The 17,898-nt window shown below is 44.6% G+C and overlaps 1 protein-coding gene across 4 annotated transcripts in view; it reads left to right on the top strand.

Moving 5' to 3' along the window:
* FDFT1 (farnesyl-diphosphate farnesyltransferase 1) overlaps nt 1–14,694 on the top strand; it is a 32,311-nt gene extending 17,617 nt beyond the window's left edge. For 3 of the 4 annotated variants that reach the window (XM_047717432.1, XM_047717431.1, XM_047717433.1), the window contains 3 exons: nt 4,320–4,496; nt 6,432–6,584; nt 13,751–14,694. In XM_047717432.1, the coding sequence (XP_047573388.1) occupies nt 4,320–4,496; nt 6,432–6,584; nt 13,751–13,972 (552 nt within the window). In that variant the 3' untranslated portion in view covers nt 13,973–14,694. Of the gene's footprint in view, nt 1–4,319; nt 4,497–6,431; nt 6,585–9,117; nt 9,191–13,750 lie in introns of all 4 variants that reach the window. The other variant, XR_007125104.1, reaches the window with a different exon arrangement.
* The last annotated feature ends 3,204 nt before the right edge of the window (nt 14,695–17,898 follow it).

Genomic DNA, 17,898 nt, shown 5'->3' with positions numbered 1-17,898 from the left:
GTGCCCAACCCATAATCAGTTACCATGTAGCCAGAGGGCTGAGTACTCTGGCCAGACCTGGGTTATATCTTTCCAACACACAGAATGGATTCCACCCCACCCCCAACCCCTGTCAAAAAGGGATTCTGTGGCAAGAAGGAGGAAGACCATAGAGAGGGAGAGGCAAAAACTACAGAATGTTCATTATAAGAGAAGAGTTGATTTTTGACTTAATTTAAAAAAAACAGGTAGTCAAGGAAAGCCTTGGAAGTTGGCTTTATTCAGAAGGACAGCTAGATAGAAAGTATTAGGACTATGTCCTGATTTTACTCCAGTATTTGTCTATTGCTTTCCATAAAATGATTTCCTAAAAGCAAGGGCTTTTAATTTTTTAATTTTTTATTATGTAAATATTTTATTTATTTGAGAGACAGAACGTGAACAGGGGAAGGGGCAGAGGCAGAGGGAGAAGCAGACTCCCCGCTGAGCAGGGAGCACCTCCATCCCAGGACCCTGAGATCATGCATGGCCTGAGCTGAAGTCAGTCACTTAACTGACTGAGCCACCCAGGCACCCCAACCAAATGATTTTTTTTTTTTTTTAATAAACATATAATATATTTTTATCCCCAGGGGTACAGGTCTGTGAATCGCCAGGTTTACACATTTCACAGCACTCACCATAGCACATACCCTCCCCACCAACCAAATGATTTTAAAGTGAAAAAAAGGCAGGTGACAAAGTAGGGAAAATATTTGCAACTTAAACAGCAAATACGGGACTGCTATTCCTAATATAAAAACTGCTAAAAGTTAAGACCAGCTACCTTATAGAAAACTGGGTAAAGAGATAACAGGTTATTCACAGAAAGAAGGATTTTTTTTTGTTTTTTTTTTGAAAGAAAGATCCTTAAACAGCTGAAAAGATGATCAGTCCCACACCCAATAAGAAAAATTCACATTAAAACGATCCTGGGCTGAGACATCCTAGTTTGCCAAGCTTCCCAGGTGTATCTCCTCTGTGGGCAAGGTTGCCAAAGAGCTCTTGACCACCCTTCTGGGATGCACGGCTCAGCGAAGGGAAGGGGTTTGTGTGAGGACCTGCAGTGAGTCAGGGGCCACCTGGAAGGGCCACTTGAGTCTCTGGGTCCCAGCTGGGGCTTATCCCTTGTCATCACACTGCTGTCACCCAGGCACGTCCCCCCAGCATGGGTCATGCACACCAGCTCTACAGGTCTGCACACCGTTTATTTCCTCTTCTGTAATATTGAAAAGCTGTTAGACCACAGGATAGTGGTGTGAATAAAGTGAGATAAACCTTGGCCAGGGTGCTTATTAAATGTCAGTCCAAATAGCTTAACCAAAAAAGAGAGAAAAGAACCCTGAGAGACTATCCAGCGCCGGTCTGGCAAAAAGTCGTTGAGAAAAACTGGGGACGCAGGCACTCTGTGGCTGGGAAGAGTGTATCCTGGTGCAAATAGCCCTGAGCGCTGGTGGCTTGGCAAGTGAATAATATGGGGGCTTAGTGGTGCAGCTTTGTTTCTAATAGTTACAGTTTATAAACAACTGAGATGTCCATCTATACCGGACTGATTGAACGAACTATGGTATATTCCCTTGGTGGAGCACAGAAATAACTATACTACTATGGAGTAATCTCCAGGTTATATTATTAAGTGAAAAAAAGCAAGGTGCACAGCACCGTAAACCTACTCAACGTAATAAAATGTGTACATAATTATACTGGGAATAATATTGTTATTGAAATACTGAAACTATTACAGAAACACTGCAACATACAGCAAATAGGCAGTTGTGTTCATATCAGTCTGGGAACCAAGATGTTCAGTCTCAAATAAAAGGTACAAATATAAAACTATTAATAAAGTTAAGCAAAACTCCCATAATCCTAAACTGACTTGAAAATGTCAGCACGAATTCCTGATACAGATTCTCTATAAAAAAAAAATGTCTCGCTCTCTCTACAAAGAGGTGTAGAAACAAACCAGTAATAATGGGTACCGCTGGTGTTCCAGTTTGGTCTTTTAATACTGTTTTCCACCACACAGAATAGGAGGGTAGGAACTGAGAATATACTGTCGTGCCAGGAAGTAAGGGAGCTATCAAAGTACAAAGTATAGGGTAAAAAGGTGTAGGGTCCAGTTTAAAGGTGCCTTCACTGACCACATATGGAACATTTTGAATATTGAAAAGAATAAAGACTGCAGTGGGTTGAAACACAGCAAATGTGTTTAAATCTAAAGAGAAATGAGCATCTGCCTCCTGAAGGGTGTGGTGCTCTCTTATCGAGAGGCACACAACGTCTGATCTTTGCCCACTTTTGATGTTAGCAGTCACTGGGCTTCATGTCTAGTTCTGTTCTAGAGTAGATCTTTATTGGGGATCAAGTCCCACATTGGGCTCCTTGCTCTGCAGGCAGGCTGCTTCTACCTCATCTGCCACTCCCCCTGCTTGTACGCTTTCTCCCTTCTCTGTCTGTCTGACCAGTAAGAAAGTAAGTAAATAAAATCTTAAAAAACAAAAACCCATCACTGATTGGGTTTAATCTGTGGTAATTATTCTCACTATTAAAGCTCAAAATTTCCCTCCTTTGGTCAGGAACAGGTTCAGGTTGGCTCCTGAGTCCTCACGAGGGGACCCTTAATACTTTGATAGCTTCCTTGCCGTTTGGTATGTACAGATGTTCTAAGCTCATTTTATACATTTCTTGCCTGAGTACTGGGCTCATCCAGCTCTTAGGAACCCCAGGTAAGACACCTGGGCTAATGGGAAATAGTACCCAGCACTGCACTTGGGCACTAGGCACAGTCACTGCTCTTGGGACAGTCGCTGTGTGTGTGTGTGTAGTTTTAAAGTTCAAATACCTTCTAAGTTTATGTTAATATTTCCAGTTCAGGGATTGTTACATAACCTCCTCCTCTGTATTACATTTCTACTTCATTTTCTTCCTCATCGAGATTCATAATTCTCAGGGAAATCAGAGATGCTAGAATTAGTATATGCCATGATTACTCATTTGCTTTTCTCCCCCTGCATTACAGATCCTGCAGTCTCTCACTAGAGATAATAATGCAACTACCACCAAAATGATTCTTGAAAATAATTGAAGACTATTTTTGCATATGCTATACTAATTTCCAATTTTTTATGATTATATTTATTTCTGAGTTGTCAGATTAGATGGCCACTGATACTGTAATATCTCCCTTTCCCCCTTCCTTAGTCTTTGTTTAAGCTCACCTTTAATTAAGGTGAGCTTATATTGATGTCTGTAGTCATTTTGGTTGTCTGGAGTTCACACACTGATCGATAGGAAAGGCCCATGAGAATAATAATTCCTCATGTTTATACATATTGGTAATTTGTGACTTTGATATTTGAAAGTTAGTTTTTCTAGATATAAAATTTTTAGCTCACATTTTGAGTATCCCGTTTTCTTCCGCTTTACAGACTGTTAAAATTCTAAGGATAACTTAATTTTCTTTTCCTTGTAAGTTATGGGTTCTTTTTCTTTTCTTTGGTGATTACTGCCTAGATCCCTCATCACTGGAGATGCCAAAAGGTGATGTCCTAAATTCTATCATCCTTTCTGTATTTTTTAGCAGGAATTTTGGATTTTGTAAAAATGTTAGTGGTGGTGGCCAGTCATTTATTGGGGGAGAGTATAAAGTGACAATAACCATTATTCTTTGGGAAACTTAAGAGTGACCAAAAATGAAATTAACTTCTTTGCTAGCTTCAGAGACTCCTTTAAAAATATCATTAAAAATTGTTAAATCAATCACACCGTTGGAGTTGAAGATGTTATTTCACTTTTGAGTTACTAAGATCCAAGGAGGTAATGTTCTCATTGTGTAGACTCAGCTCATTCTCCCCCAAGACACTTGTTCGGCAGCATTCTTATCAGAATTGGGAATGTCATGTTAATCATTTATTACTTTGAGGCCTGACCATCTTCAGAATATTTAACATTTAGCTTGCAGTACTCTTGTAGCTGATTTTGTAAGGAGACTAATGCCTTCTGGAACAACCAGGAGTCCTCTTTATTTGAAGTCATCAAAGTATTGCTTAGTACATGATGTACCAACTGTCCCTAAGGGACAGTTTCCCAAATACTTAACTGACTCCTAGGTTGTGATCAGACCCTGACTGGTCATCACGAATAGCCACTTTGTGGAGCTTGAAACGGACTTGATCTTGGTGAAAGATGAGTACGCAGCTAAGAAAAACTTTGCTCTAGATCATAGTTCTTATTGACGAAGATTCTTTCCGGTTGCTTGTATGTTCTTCACTTATGCCCGTGCTAACTTACTTTTTAAGGTTTGGGGCAAGTATGTTAAGAAGTTGGGCGATTTTGCTAAGCCACAGAACATTGATTCAGCTGTGCAGTGCCTGAACGAACTTATAACCAACGCACTTCACCACATCCCAGATGTCATCACTTATCTTTCAAGACTTAGAAACCAAAGTGTGTTTAACTTCTGCGCTATTCCACAGGTAGGCAAGGGAGCTATTCTTGTGTAGGAGAGGCGGAAGCTAAAAGGACTGGCATGGTGGTGCTGATGGGGGTGGATAGAATGCATTTACTATTTTGGTTTGCTGTATTCAGGAATATGGTTCCTTTTAAAAAGATGGCTCCAGTCTGTTTTCTTTTGCTGGGTGGGAAGGCAGGCACCTCCCCTCTGCCCCACAAGCACCACACCCAGCTCAGCCTCCTTAGATTCTTAGCCTCACAATTAAATCTACGGCTTTGGCTTAGGTTTAGGGGGAATGCTGGGTAAAATATAGGTGAAGGTTTATCATTATAGAGTCTTACTTAAGGGCCTTGTTTCTGCTGTCCTTTTCCCAGACTCGGGATAACAGAACCTGATCCTATGGACCTAGCCCCACAGTCCTCTGGTGCTTAGGCTTTTTTATTTTATATTTTTTTAAAGATTTTTATTTATTTATTTGACAGACAGAGATCACAAGTAGGCAGAGAGGCAGGCAGAGAGAGAGGAAGGGAAGCAGGCTCCCTGCTGAGCAGAGAGCCCGATGCGGGGCTCAATCCCAAGACGCTGAGATCATGACCTGAGCTAAGGCAGAGGCTTTAAACCACTGAGCCACCCAGGTGCCCCACTTAGGCTTTTTTTAAATGCCTTTGCCAATTATTTCAGTTTTTAACTCAAATACATGAAACTCCTGGGATTTAACTGATTTGGAAACTTAGTTTGATCTTTTTTTTTTTTTTTTTAAGATTTTATTTATTTAAGAAAGAGAGAGAGAGCACAAACGGGGGTGGGGGGTAAACAGAGGAAGAAAGAGAGGGAGAAGCATACTCTCCACTGAGCATGGAACCCAACACAGGGCTTCATTCCAGGACCCTGGGATCATCACCTGAGCCAAAGGCAGATACTTAACTGATTGAGCTACCCAGGCACCCCTTGATTTGATCTTTTTTTTTTTTTTTTTAAGATTTTATTTATTTATTTGACAGACAGAGATCACAGGTAGGCAGAGAGGCAGGCAGAGAGAGGAAGTGAAGCAGGCTCCCCGCTGAGCAGAGAGCCCAACGAGGGGGCTCAATCCCAGGACCCTGGGATCATGACCTGAGCCGAAGGCAGAGGCTTTAACCCACTGAGCCACCCAGGCGCCCCTTGATTTGATCTTTTTAATTTTTTTTTTAAAGATTTTATTTATTTGACAGAGATCACAGGTAGGCAGAGAGGCAGGCAGAGAGAGGAAGTGAAGCAGGCTCCCCGCTGAGCAGAGAGCCCAACGAGGGGGCTCCATCCCAGGACTCTGGGATCATGACCTGAGCCGAAGGCAGAGGCTTTAACCCACTGAGCCACCCAGGCGCCCCTTGATTTGATCTTTTAATGACCAGTCTTGAGAGGTTGTTGCAACTAAACTCTGCATGCTTGATTTAGGTCCCCATTTATCCCAGAAGTAATTTGCCGTTGAGCATGGGAACCATTCCCCTTCCCGTTTGTCCCCCCATCCTTCTGTGCTTTGTTTTTCATGTAAAATGATTATTATGTTCATTGTAGGAAAAATAGAAAATTCTTTGTAGATACTATTTTGAGATACATTTTTTGGCTCTCTAACTCATTACTCTAGCATAGAAAAAGATGTATGGACTTAATGGACTTACTTTTTTCCAAATAAAAAGGAACTTTCATGGTCAAACCAATCATTTAAGACACAAAGACCCTTGATTCTGTATATTGTTAGGGAAGGGAGGAGTGGGAAAGGTCCAAGTTTTGACATGCTTTCTTTGTGGGTATTTTTTTCTTGGTTAGTTCCATCTTAGCCCTTTGGCACTTTCTTATTCTGCAGAACGTTTTTTCACCTTTTCAGAATAGTGATTGCTTGGAGTGCCATTTCTTTTTTCATGAAATGGAATGAATTCGTGTTTTTTCTCTTCTTCTCTTTCCCTCCTCATATCTGTAGGTGATGGCCATTGCCACTCTGGCTGCCTGTTACAACAATCAGCAGGTGTTCAAAGGCGTAGTGAAGATCCGAAAAGGGCAGGCAGTAACTCTGATGATGGACGCCACCAATATGCCAGCGGTCAAGGCTATAATCTACCAGTACATGGAAGAGGTGGGTTCTTACTTAACGACCTGGAAAATTTGTGTCTCTTCTTAGGATTTAAATACTGTCACTCTTTCAAGAGTTCATATTTGGCTACTAGATGATCGTAAAAACTCACGGTGTTATGTATAAAGAGATAGGAGTTGATGTCCTTTATTAGGAAGAAGTGTGTGCACAGGTTGCTGATTGATCAGAGCTGCATGGCCCCCTGCTGAGAAGCTATAAATGGAACAAGGCTTTAGGGTGGAGCCCCTACGGAGGATCAGATTTTTTGAGGGGGAAGATGACATTCGAGGCCAACCAGGTTTCATGGGTGAGCAGAGTGAAGCTGAGGCTTGTGCATGCTAATGCAGTATCTGACAGAGGGCATCTCCAACCCCAGGCCAGGTTGCCTGACACCCAATCCAGTACTTTCCATTACGTGATAGGCCTCAACTGAGAAACCACAGTAGGGAATTGCAGCAAAGGAGAACCATCAAGTGGCAGTGATTTGTCAATTTTCTAATGCAGATCTCATTTCAAATGCCAAAACCACCCTATAAGACAAAACATACTTGTTCAAGTCAGATCTCCTGCTGCGGAGGATATAATACATGACTAGGTTCTAAAAACTTTTTCTTAGGGACGCCTGGGTGGCTCAGTGGGTTAAGCCGCTGCCTTCGGCTCAGGTCATGATCTCAGGGTCCTGGGATCGAGTCCCACATCGGGGTTCTCTGCTCAGCGGAGATCCTGCTTCCCTCTCTCTCTCTCTGCCTGCCTCTCCATCTGCTTGTGATCTCTCTCTGTCAAATAAAAAAAAATCTTAAAAAAAAATAAATAAAAAAAAAATAAAAACTTTTTCTTAGAGGCAAAAACTAATCACTCGGCCCCAGAGCGGTGGTTCTTAACTGAAAGGGCTTTTGCGCCCTCCCCCTCCCCCACCCCAGGGGACATTTTGCAATGTCTGAAGACATTTTTTTGTGATGGTCACACTGGTGAGGGGGGTGGCCACTAGCTTTTGGTGAGTGGAGGCCCTGAGATCTTGGGTTCTTACTAAAGATCGAACTACTATGGAAATACATGAGACATGAAAGACCTTCCTCCTTCCTCTCTCCCAGAGAGAACTCCTGCTGCCAATAATTTTCTCCCTCCTCTGGTTACACCTTTACAGGGATGTGATGTGTAATAGTGGTCTTCCCTAAACAGAATTCTGCAAAACAGTGATTTCCTTTGATTTCTGTTGCATAGTGCACATTCTCCTTGGAGTTCCTCCCTGTCTTCTATCTGACAAGCTTTGGACCTCTGCATTTCTACCAAAGACACAGATAGAAGACATAAGAGCAGGGACCCTGGGTGGCTTAGTCGATTAATCATCTGCCTTTGGCTCAGATCGTGATCCCGGGGTCTTGGGATCGAGCTCTGGGTCAGGCTGCCTGCTCAGTGGGGAGTCTGCTTCTCCCACTTCCTTTGCCCCTCCACCCCCCACCCTCCCCATGCCTGCTTTCATCTCTCTCTCAAATAAATCAATAAAATCTTTAAAAAAAAAAAAGAAGAAGAAGAAGATAGAAGGCCACATTAAAAAAAAAAATCCTAAAATTATTTTAGTGACTAGGTACAGTGTTTAGCCATTGACCAAAAAAATTGCTGCTAATGAGACTTGGGGACAGCCTGGTTGACCATATCGCCAGCACTTCCTCTGAGCTTGCTGCGCGCCTGGCATAGCAAATGACTAGGTGGGTACTATTAATATCAAGGAAACCTGAGGCTGGAGCCATAATAAGGGCCCAGATCTGGCTGACTTCCGAGCCTGTGCTGTTCGCTACAATCCTAAAGGGTTTGGATTACGCTTTGGAGAATGAGTAGTACCATAGTAGTTACTTTTCCTCCATTTTATATAAATGAGAAACCTTTTATGTAATATGTAGTTCAGAAGAGATCTATTTGAGTCGAGAGGCTGCAACAGAGGGTGGCCCACAAAGCTGAAAATAGCTCCTGGCCCTTTAAGAATATTTGCAGACCCCCGATTCAGGGAGTCAGTTGTTTAAAGCTACTCCAGTGAAACTCAGTGTAATTTGGGGGACACATTAACACTTGAGTTGATATGACTGAGAAAAATCTCTGAAGACTTCCGAGTCTGAAGGAATAAAATGTAGTAATGGTTTTGACGTCAGCAGGAATGAAATTTCAAGTTAACTTTTTGTATCAAGTCCACAAGTTGTCTGGCCTTTTTTTTTTTTTTTTTTTTTTTTTTTTTTTAGGATTTTATTTATTTTGAGAGAGAGAAAGAGAGTGCACATGAGTGAGGGGGAGGGGCAGAGGGAGAAGCAGACTCCCCCGTCTAGCAGGGAGTGCAATATGGGACTCCATCCCAGGGCCCCTCGATCAGGACCTGAGCTGAAGGCAGACGCTTGAATGATTGAGCTATCCAGGCGTCCCAGCTGCCTGGCTTTTTGCTGCTGTCCAGATACTAACACTGATCAAGTCTGTCCTTCGCAGGAAGACAGGCAGACACATTCTGTCAGGTCTCTGGGCCTAACAGGTGGTAACCAGAATGTCCTTGCAGGGGACTTGAAGGCTTTCCTCATGCAGCTCTAGTGTTTAAAGGAACAGTCAGAGTGATAGCCGACCGTTGCAGAGTAGGTGGGCTCTGCTCCTCATGTCGGGGGTCCTCTGGAGCAGCCACAGCTTCAAACCACTCTGATTACCTATCAGCTGGCGAGAAGCTCCACCAGCTATTTTGGGACAGAAACAAATGCTGAGGCAAAGAGCCAGAAACTATTATTTCTTTCTCTGCCAATGCTTACTCCTTGGCGAGGGCGATCTTTTTCAAGCTGGCACAGCTTCCCGTCTCACCCTGCGCTGTGGTTCGTCTAGAGCATTGCCCTGCCTTTACCAAGCTCCCCAGGTGATCACCTGTGAACAGAAAGTCTGAAATGCGCTGTTGTACTCCCCGTCCTCTCCTCCTCAGCTGGCACTGCCTTTTCACCGTGGGAGGAAGTGCGAGATTGTGTGTTGTGTGGCGTGAACCCCCTCCACTCCTCTGTGTCCACCTCTCCTGGGTGAGCCTTAGCCCTCCTGCTCCCCTCTGTCACCCCTAGATCCGCCGCCTCATTATCCAAAGTACCCCCCCCCCCCCGCCCCCCCATCACTCCTCTAGTTGGTATGTGCGCTCAGGCCACTCTGCTTCCAAAAGGGAACAGGTCATGACTCTGGCTTGACTTTGCTCCTCTCTACCTACTCCCCTCCCCACTCTCCCTCACAGTTAACCTTCTCGAAAGATACGTGTACTTCACGTTATTTATTCCCATTTTTTTCTTTAACCCACCTCATGCTCGCTGGCTTTTTTCCCTACCTTGTCATGAGACTTTTCTTACTAAAGTGACTTGATGACCTTCTAATGACCAATTTTGAAAACATTCTCCCCAGTCCCACTGTATTGACCCTGTGGATCTTTCTTACCTTAAAAGCCCTTTCCTCTTTGGGCTTCTGTGACTCTGGCCTCCAGTTTAACATCTTACCTGTCAACTCCTTTGCCTTTCTGGCTTCTTATTATACTGGTATTTCCCGGAGTTCTGTCTTCATTTGCATTTTTTTCTCACTGCACAAGCTTTCTGGTATTCTCTTCAATGGCCAGGCTTCTTTGTCCAATGCATGCTTGTCAGTCCTGACTTGATTAGTCCAGCTCAGGACTTGGTCATAAACTTTTTTTTTTTTGGTTAATGATATTACCATTCACATAATCACGGAATCCAGATAACCCAGGCTCCTCTTTATTCTCTCTAACCCTCATCCATATGAAACTCCACATCCTGCCTATTCTACTTATAAGCTTTCTTACTCATCAGAATTTTGCATGCATTACCCTCTGACCAAGCAATTCTAGGACTTTATGTACAAAATTAGCTAGAAGATGTACAGAGATGTTCATTGTAACATTTTGTCCTCAGTCCTTATTGGGAAGGAATTGATTAAATTATAGTATATTCACATTATGCGGCTTGTGTTTAGAAACAGAATGACATCATTTTCTAGGTTCTGGCATTAAGAAATGTCCATAAAAAATTTCGTGAGTGAAAAAAGTCAAATTGCAACATAATCTATTTATAATCTATTTTAAAAATAAAATTGTGTATAATTTTATATGCACAATGTAGTCATGTATTTATATGTTATATAGAATGATAGTCATTTTTTAAAAAAGATTTTATTTAATTTATTTGACGGAGAGCACAAGCAGGGGGAGCAGAAGAGGGAGAAGCACCTCCCTGCCAGGCAGGGAGCCCAGTGTGGGGCTCGATCCCAGGACCCTGGGATCATGACCTGAGCTGAAGGCAGAGGCTTAACCAATTGAGCCACCCAGACACCCCTAGATCATAGTCATTCTATGTAGTATATAGAATATATAATACGTATATGCATTTTATGTGTTTGTATATAGTTATATATGTACATGGCAATGGGTATAAAAGTACACCAATTTATGATGTTATTAAATTATTACAGAAGACATTTATACATTTCTATATAGAGTTTTAGGGCATAGTGAGGAAAGGTATAAAATTCACTACCCTATGGCTGAGAGAGTAGGATAAGGGAATTCTGGCTTTTTATTTTATTTTTGTATTATTTGTTTTGAAGATCTTACTTGTTTATTTATTTATTTACTTAATTATTTTTAAAGATTTTATTTATTTATTTGTCAGAAAGAGAGCACAAGCAGGGGGAGTGGCAGGGAGAAGCAGACTCCCCGCTGAGCAAGGAGCCTGATGTGGGACTTGATCCCAGGGACTCTGAGATCATGACATGAGCTGAAGGCAGATGCTCATCTGACTGAGCCCCCCAGGCACCTCTGAAGATTTTATTTATTTGGAGAGAGACCGTGAGCATGCCTGCAAGCAGGAGGAGGGAGCAGAGGGAGAGAGGGAGAGAGAATCCCAAGCAGACTTCCTGCTGAGTATGGAGCCCAATGTAAATGGCTGAATCTCACGACCCTTGGGATCATAACCTGAACTGAATTCTGGAGTCAAATTTTAACTAACTGAGCCATCCACGTGCCCCTGTATTGCTTGTTTTTTATAACTGTAACTCCATCATCTAAAATATTTATTGAAAGAGGGGTGCTGGGGTGGCTCAGTTGGTTAAGTGTCTGCCTTGAGCTCAGGTCATGATCCCGGGGTCCTGGGATCCAGTCTTATATGCCGCTCCCTGCTCAGCAGGGAGTGCTTGTCCCTCTCCTTCTGCCCCTCCCCCCGACTCATGCATATATGCTCACTGTTTCTCAGATAACTAAAGATCTTTTTAAAAAATTTAAAACATAAAATTTTTTAAAAAGAAAGTAAAGAGGAAATTGTAGTTTCATCCCAGTTTCTGTTTTTCTCTAAAACTGTTCTTGGTAGCATAGTATTAGATATTAGATATTATTTGCATATTTCTGTAGGCTTTTTTTTTTTTAATTAAGTGAGCTCTGTGCCCATTATGGGGCCTAAACTCACAACCTCAAGATCAAGAGTCACATGCTCTCCCAACTAGCTAGCTAGGTGCCCCTGTAGGACATATTCTTTCATTTTCTTGTTAAACTAGATTGTAGCTATGCCCTTTTGGTGGAGAGGTAGGAGGCTGGCAAGAATATAATATATGTCTGTGGAAAAAAATACCCATTATATAATGAGAATTTTGGGAAAAATTTATTTAAAAATACGCCTGCTCTGTCATCTTCCTTCTCTTTGCCTCCGTCTCGGCTCAGATCCTTGTTACTTCCCACCTGCATCGTCTCTTAGCTGCTCTGTCAGTTTGAGTCAGTGGCCATTTGAGCAGGGCCTCCTGTGTGCCAGGCACGGAGCTGGGCTGGAGGCAGAAAGACCAGTAAGATGTGGTGCCTTTGAGACTTGCAGTCAGGGAGACTCATAGAAGTAGCTGAATTCAATGTTAATTGAGAAGATAGGAGTATGTGCAGGAGGGGGCATGTGACCCAACCTGGGGGTTGAGGCAGGTTTTCTTTTCTTTTTTTTTTTTTTTTTTTAACATTTTGTATATTTATGTGAGAGAGAGCGAGAGAGAGAGCATGAGATAGGGGAGGGTCAGAGGAAGAAACAGTCCCCACTGAGACGGGAGCCCCATGCAGAACTTGATCCTGGGACTCCAGGATCATGACCTGAGCCCACAGCAGACGCTCAACCAAGTGAGCCTCCCGGCGCCCCAGGGCAGGTTTCTAGAAGACTTAACACCTAATTTGTGACTTGGGCAGCAGACAAGAGTTGGCCAGGTGAAGGAGCGTGACAGGGGCATTCTGGGGGTTGTGGGGGGATGGTGTGAGCGAAGAGGGGGAACAGAAGCGTGTGCAGAGCATCACACGAGTTGTTCCAGGTGGGCAGCGGCAGATGCACCTGGAGAGGTTCAGTGGGCCCAGGTCATGGGTGGCCTTGTGCTCCAAGTCACAGAGCTCACACCTCACTCAGCAGCCCATGGGGAGCCAGTGGGGGTGTCAAGCAGAGGTTTCTGTTTCTTTGGTGATGGTGTGGCAAGCAGGTGAATGGACTTCAGGGCTCAGTAGAGTCAGAGCTCTGTTTGGAGGCTGGTCATAGCTCAGATGAGAGGCATCGAGGCCTCAGCTTAAGCTGTAGTTGGAAGCATGGACGTGAGGCCTGGGTTCAGCAAATGCTCTGGAGAGTTGTGGAGGGAGTAGGAGGGCCAAGAGGCACCGAGAGAGGGTTCTGGGAGGACTACTCTGGCTCCCAGCTTCTGCTCTCACTTTTCCTCGTCCAGCCTGTGGTCCACACCACAGATTCTGTCTTGTCTGGCTGCATCTGCCCCGTCTTTTCAGTAGCCTTTTTGCTGCTGTGTGAGCAGAGCTGTCAAACCCTGCTGAGATTCCCAGGCTCCCCCCGCCCCCCGTGCCCGGCTCTGTGTGAGGTACCAGGGAGGTACAGCTCGATGCGGAGGCTCCCTGGGGGCAGGGACTTACCGGTGCTCTCGAGGATAGGCTGCAGGACAATACAGGCCTCCATGGACAGTCCTGCCTTATTAGTGGAGTGACTTTGGGTTATTCCTTCCATGTTCTCAGAGCCTGTTTGCTCATTGGTAAGAGGGACATAAAACCTCCCTGTGTAGGGTTATTCTAAGAAGTAAATACAGAAGGTGTTTATAAAGTTCCTAGGACCCATGAAGTGGCACTTAAAATTTTCTCCTTTCTTTGGCAGATTTATCATAGAATCCCCAGCTCAGACCCATCTTCTGGTAAAACCAGGCAGATCATCTCCACCATCAGGACCCAGAATCTTCCTAATTGTCAGCTGATCTCCCGAAGTCATTACTCCCCTCTTTACCTGTCATTTGTCATGCTATTGGCTGCCCTGAGCTGGCAGTACCTGAGCACGCTGTCCCAGGTCACAGAAGACTATGTGCAGACTGGAGAACACTGATTTGGTCTTAGTCTGGAAGCTCAAGTTCACCATGAAATGGATTGGCCTTTTCTTCAAGAAAAAGGATATTGGTACCCCTTCCCCCCCCCCTTTTCCCTCCTGCTTCAATCCCTGAAAGAACTCTGTGGACTTGGGACTTTTAGGAACTGTGATGTGCAGTCAAGAAGCTAAGAATAAAAGGGAAGGCTACCTCACCCTCAGCAAGCAGGCCCTTGTGCACGGTGCTCCCGTCTACGCACCGTGGCCGGCAGCAGAGGGCCCCTCACTGCAGGTCAGGGGACATGGTGGCCTATGGGGCTGCTGAGAGATCTTATTTAGTGTGAATCCTAGCTAGAATTATAATTAAATGTATTTAATTTGAAGCAACCTTGGAATACATGTTTTTGTACAAAGGGAAGTGAATTTTCTTGGTTGGGTTCCCATTTTTCTCATATTGTTTCCTTCAGTTGATTTGAATGTAGTAGACATCCATGCTTGTGGGTCTAGGCAACGGCCCCAGGTTTCCTAAGAATGCAGGCTGTCTTCTGCCCACGAAGGCTAAGGACTGACTGCTGGGGGTTCTGGAATCGCTTCTTGGTTTAAAAGGAGGTTAGCTTTCAGAAAGAAACTGCAGGACTGCTTTGGGCACCATCGTAGAAGACTGGCCTCCAGTTAAGGCTGACTTTTTAAGTAGACATCGTATCTCAAGATGTGTTTGTAATAAACAACTGAATTACTTTGCATTTGTTGAGGGCAGCTCATTTGAAAGCCTGGGTGCACGTGGCAAATAGGAACACAAAAATGGAGTTAGTGATGGAGGGACACAGCCCCACGGAGCCAGCCAGAGCAGGACCAGGAAGAAGGATCCAACTGCCTGGGCCCTGCACGCTGTGCCCGCTGGAAGTGAGCGCGTGGCAGCCTCGCCTCCTCTGCCCGCTTGTGACCTGCACTCCCTCTGCTGGCCTGCTCTCACTTTGGCCAACTCTGCTAGCTGCATGCAGAAATCTTTGTGGGGTTTTTTGTTTATTTATATGACAGACAGAGGTCGCAAGTAGACAGAGAAGCAGGCAGAGAGAGGGGGAAGCAGGCTTCCTGCCGAGCAGAGAGCCCCATGTAGGGCTCGATCCCAGGAACCTGGGATCATGACCTGAGCCAAAGGCAGAGGCTTTAACCCACCGAGCCACCCAGGTGCCCCTACATGCAGAAATCTTAACCATATCCAGGCTTTATGTGGCTTTTTTTTGACCTTTTGTTTCTTTTTTTAAAAATCACCAGTTTATACATGGAGTCCTCGAGATAGGCAAGATGTGTTTTCAGGTGATGGGCTGGAAAGCCAAAGGGCATTTAGCCTCCGCCTAGCATCGCTGTCTGCCCTTAGCCCCACACAGGCCAAGGGGGCGTGAGGCACGCTCCTCCGGTGACTTACTGAGAATCTCGGCCTGGGCCGGGGAGGACACGGTCCCTTTGAAGGGTGTTTGGAAAAGCCCCTCAAGCAGAGGGATCACTGGTGTGGGGCATGAAAGTACTTTCTGGAAGCCATTCATGCTCTCGGTGTATGTAGCCTCCTGCAGTCAGTTGTGTGTGGTGGTTTAATCATGGGAGCTGGGTGTTTTCCCCGGCAGGAATGCTGGCCTCCCGTGATTATACATCGATTTCCTTCTTGTCCTTGGCTGCCACCAGACACGGTGGCTTAGTTTCAGTACATGGCACCTGCAGTGAACTGGTTCACTTGAGGCTCGGTCCTGAACGTCACCATGCAGAAGTCAGGCACTTGCGACACGGAGTATATAGCTCTGAGCTGGGCTCCTAACAGTTTAAGCATCAGAACTTGGTTTCAGATTCCAAGGTAGGTGGTTAGAAATGTGTGTAGAAATGATGGATGAGTTCTCTACAGCCTGTGTAGGACAGGACAACCTGGTAGAGTCGTGGTCTGAGGTGGTTGTACTGGAAGATTTCTTTCCCAGCTCAGTGATGACCTGTGGGACTTCCTGAGCTTCTAAATGGTTTAGAAGATCTAGGCCCCTCCCAGCTACAGAGTTACGTGACTTTTAGCGTCACTGACTTGTGCAAAGTCTTAGCTCTTGTGCCCGCTCCTGGGTGCTTCGGAAGATCACTTTCCTTCTAGAGTTCTCTATTAAAATTGCCGGGTAAAATACAGGATGACCAGTTCAACTAGAATTTGACGCCCTAGTTTTTGTTTTTTTTTAGTATAATTACGTTGCAAAATTATTGCACAGGATGTATTTCTACTAAATTATTTGATCTGAAATTTAAATCTGAGCATCCTTTGTTTTTGTTGAATCTGGCAACCGCATCCTCCGCTCCACACTTTAATCATATATAATTTTTTTTTTAAGATTTTATTTATTTATTTATTAGAGAGATCACAAGCAGGCAGAGAGGCAGGCAGAGAGAGAGGAGGAAGCAGGCTCCCCGCCGAGCAGAGAGCCCGATGCGGGGCTCGATCCCAGGACTCCGAGATCACGACCCGAGCCGAAGGCAGCGGCTCAACCCACTGAGCCACCCAGGCGCCCCAATCAGATATATTTTATCTCTGGCCTCTAGTCTCCTTTTTACTTACAGAGGAATATTTTAGCTTTTCCTCAGAGTATCAGACACATCTGAACCAGGGCTCTAAATTTAAAAACTCCATTACAACGGACAGGAGCAGGAGCCCGCTCTGCATGTTTTGGGAGCTTTTTTTTTTTTTTTTAAAGATTTTACTTATTTGACAGACAGATCACAAGTAGGCAGAGAGGCAGGCAGAGAGAGGGGAGGAAGCAGGCTCCCTGATAAGCAGAGAGCCTGATGTGGGGTTCGATCCCAGGACTCTGGGATCATGACCCGAGCCGAAGGCAGAGTCTTTAACCCACTGAGCCACCCAGGCGCCCCATTTGGGGAGCTTCTAAGGCTCCAGATAGACCTGCACACATGCACACCCATCTCCGTTTGGGGAAGTGCTTGGAGCAATTACTTGGAAGCCCCATTCTGTCTGAAACATTTCTGTGGGGCTGGCATGCACGTGTGTGTTGGGGGAGGAGAGGAGACTAGCCATTTTGTTAATTAATCTTAGCAGTTTGGGAAGCAGAGCTCTAAAGCTGTGGTTCTCCAACTTAAGCATCCAAACTACCTGAAGGTCCCAGATTGCTAGGACCGTTTGTATCTCAAACCCCGAAGCATTTTTAACAAGTTCTCAGGTGATAAAAATGCTGGTCAGGAGCCCAGTTTGAGAACCATTGCTCTAAGGCCTTACTTTTCAAACTTTTTTTTAATGAACGTGTGAACCAGCAGGAGTCTTGTTAAATTGCAGGGGCAGATTCAGAGCTCTGGCCCAAATTCCGCATTCTAAGGTGCTGGGTGTTGGCCCCACTTTTGATCTGAAGCACAGCTATCTGACACATTTTCAGAGTGAAAAAGCAACTATGTGCCCAAGCTTCGAAGTCTAAACTACACCCACACCCTCTTCTGGGTAAAGAACAAAAAGGCACGGTGCCTTCCATAGATTGAATACCTCGTTCCAACAGGCACCCGAGAAAAGCATACCACTTGAACTGAGGTGACAGGGTGGTCAGTGAGGTAATTTGAGGTTTATTTAAGTATTGACATTGATCCCAATCCTAAACCAACATTGCTGGTTTTGTTTTCTAACAAAGGCTCCTAAGCCAAGCGTGCAGACGCCTTGCGGTTCACCTGGGTCCTTGCTGTCCGTGTCCCCTGGCTTCCTGGCTGAGCGCAGGGTGGACATGGGGCCATCCAACTGTTTGGGCGCAGGTTGAATTTGTCAGAACTACACTGAGGTTATGAATGTCTTCCAGTTGAAAATTTAACAATAAAGTGATTGCAAAGTTGTGGCTTTTGGCCTTTGTATTATGCTAGGTTTCACAGATTTTTAAATTTTTCATTTAATTTCGGCTTAGTTCCTGATCCCTAACTTCTAATTTCAATCA

Source organism: Lutra lutra, chromosome 2 (assembly GCF_902655055.1).
Source record: "Lutra lutra chromosome 2, mLutLut1.2, whole genome shotgun sequence".
In the NCBI taxonomy this organism is placed as follows: Eukaryota; Metazoa; Chordata; class Mammalia; order Carnivora; family Mustelidae; genus Lutra; species Lutra lutra.
The sequence above is the reverse complement of the archived record's forward strand: the minus strand, read 5'-3'. Positions and strand labels throughout refer to the sequence as shown.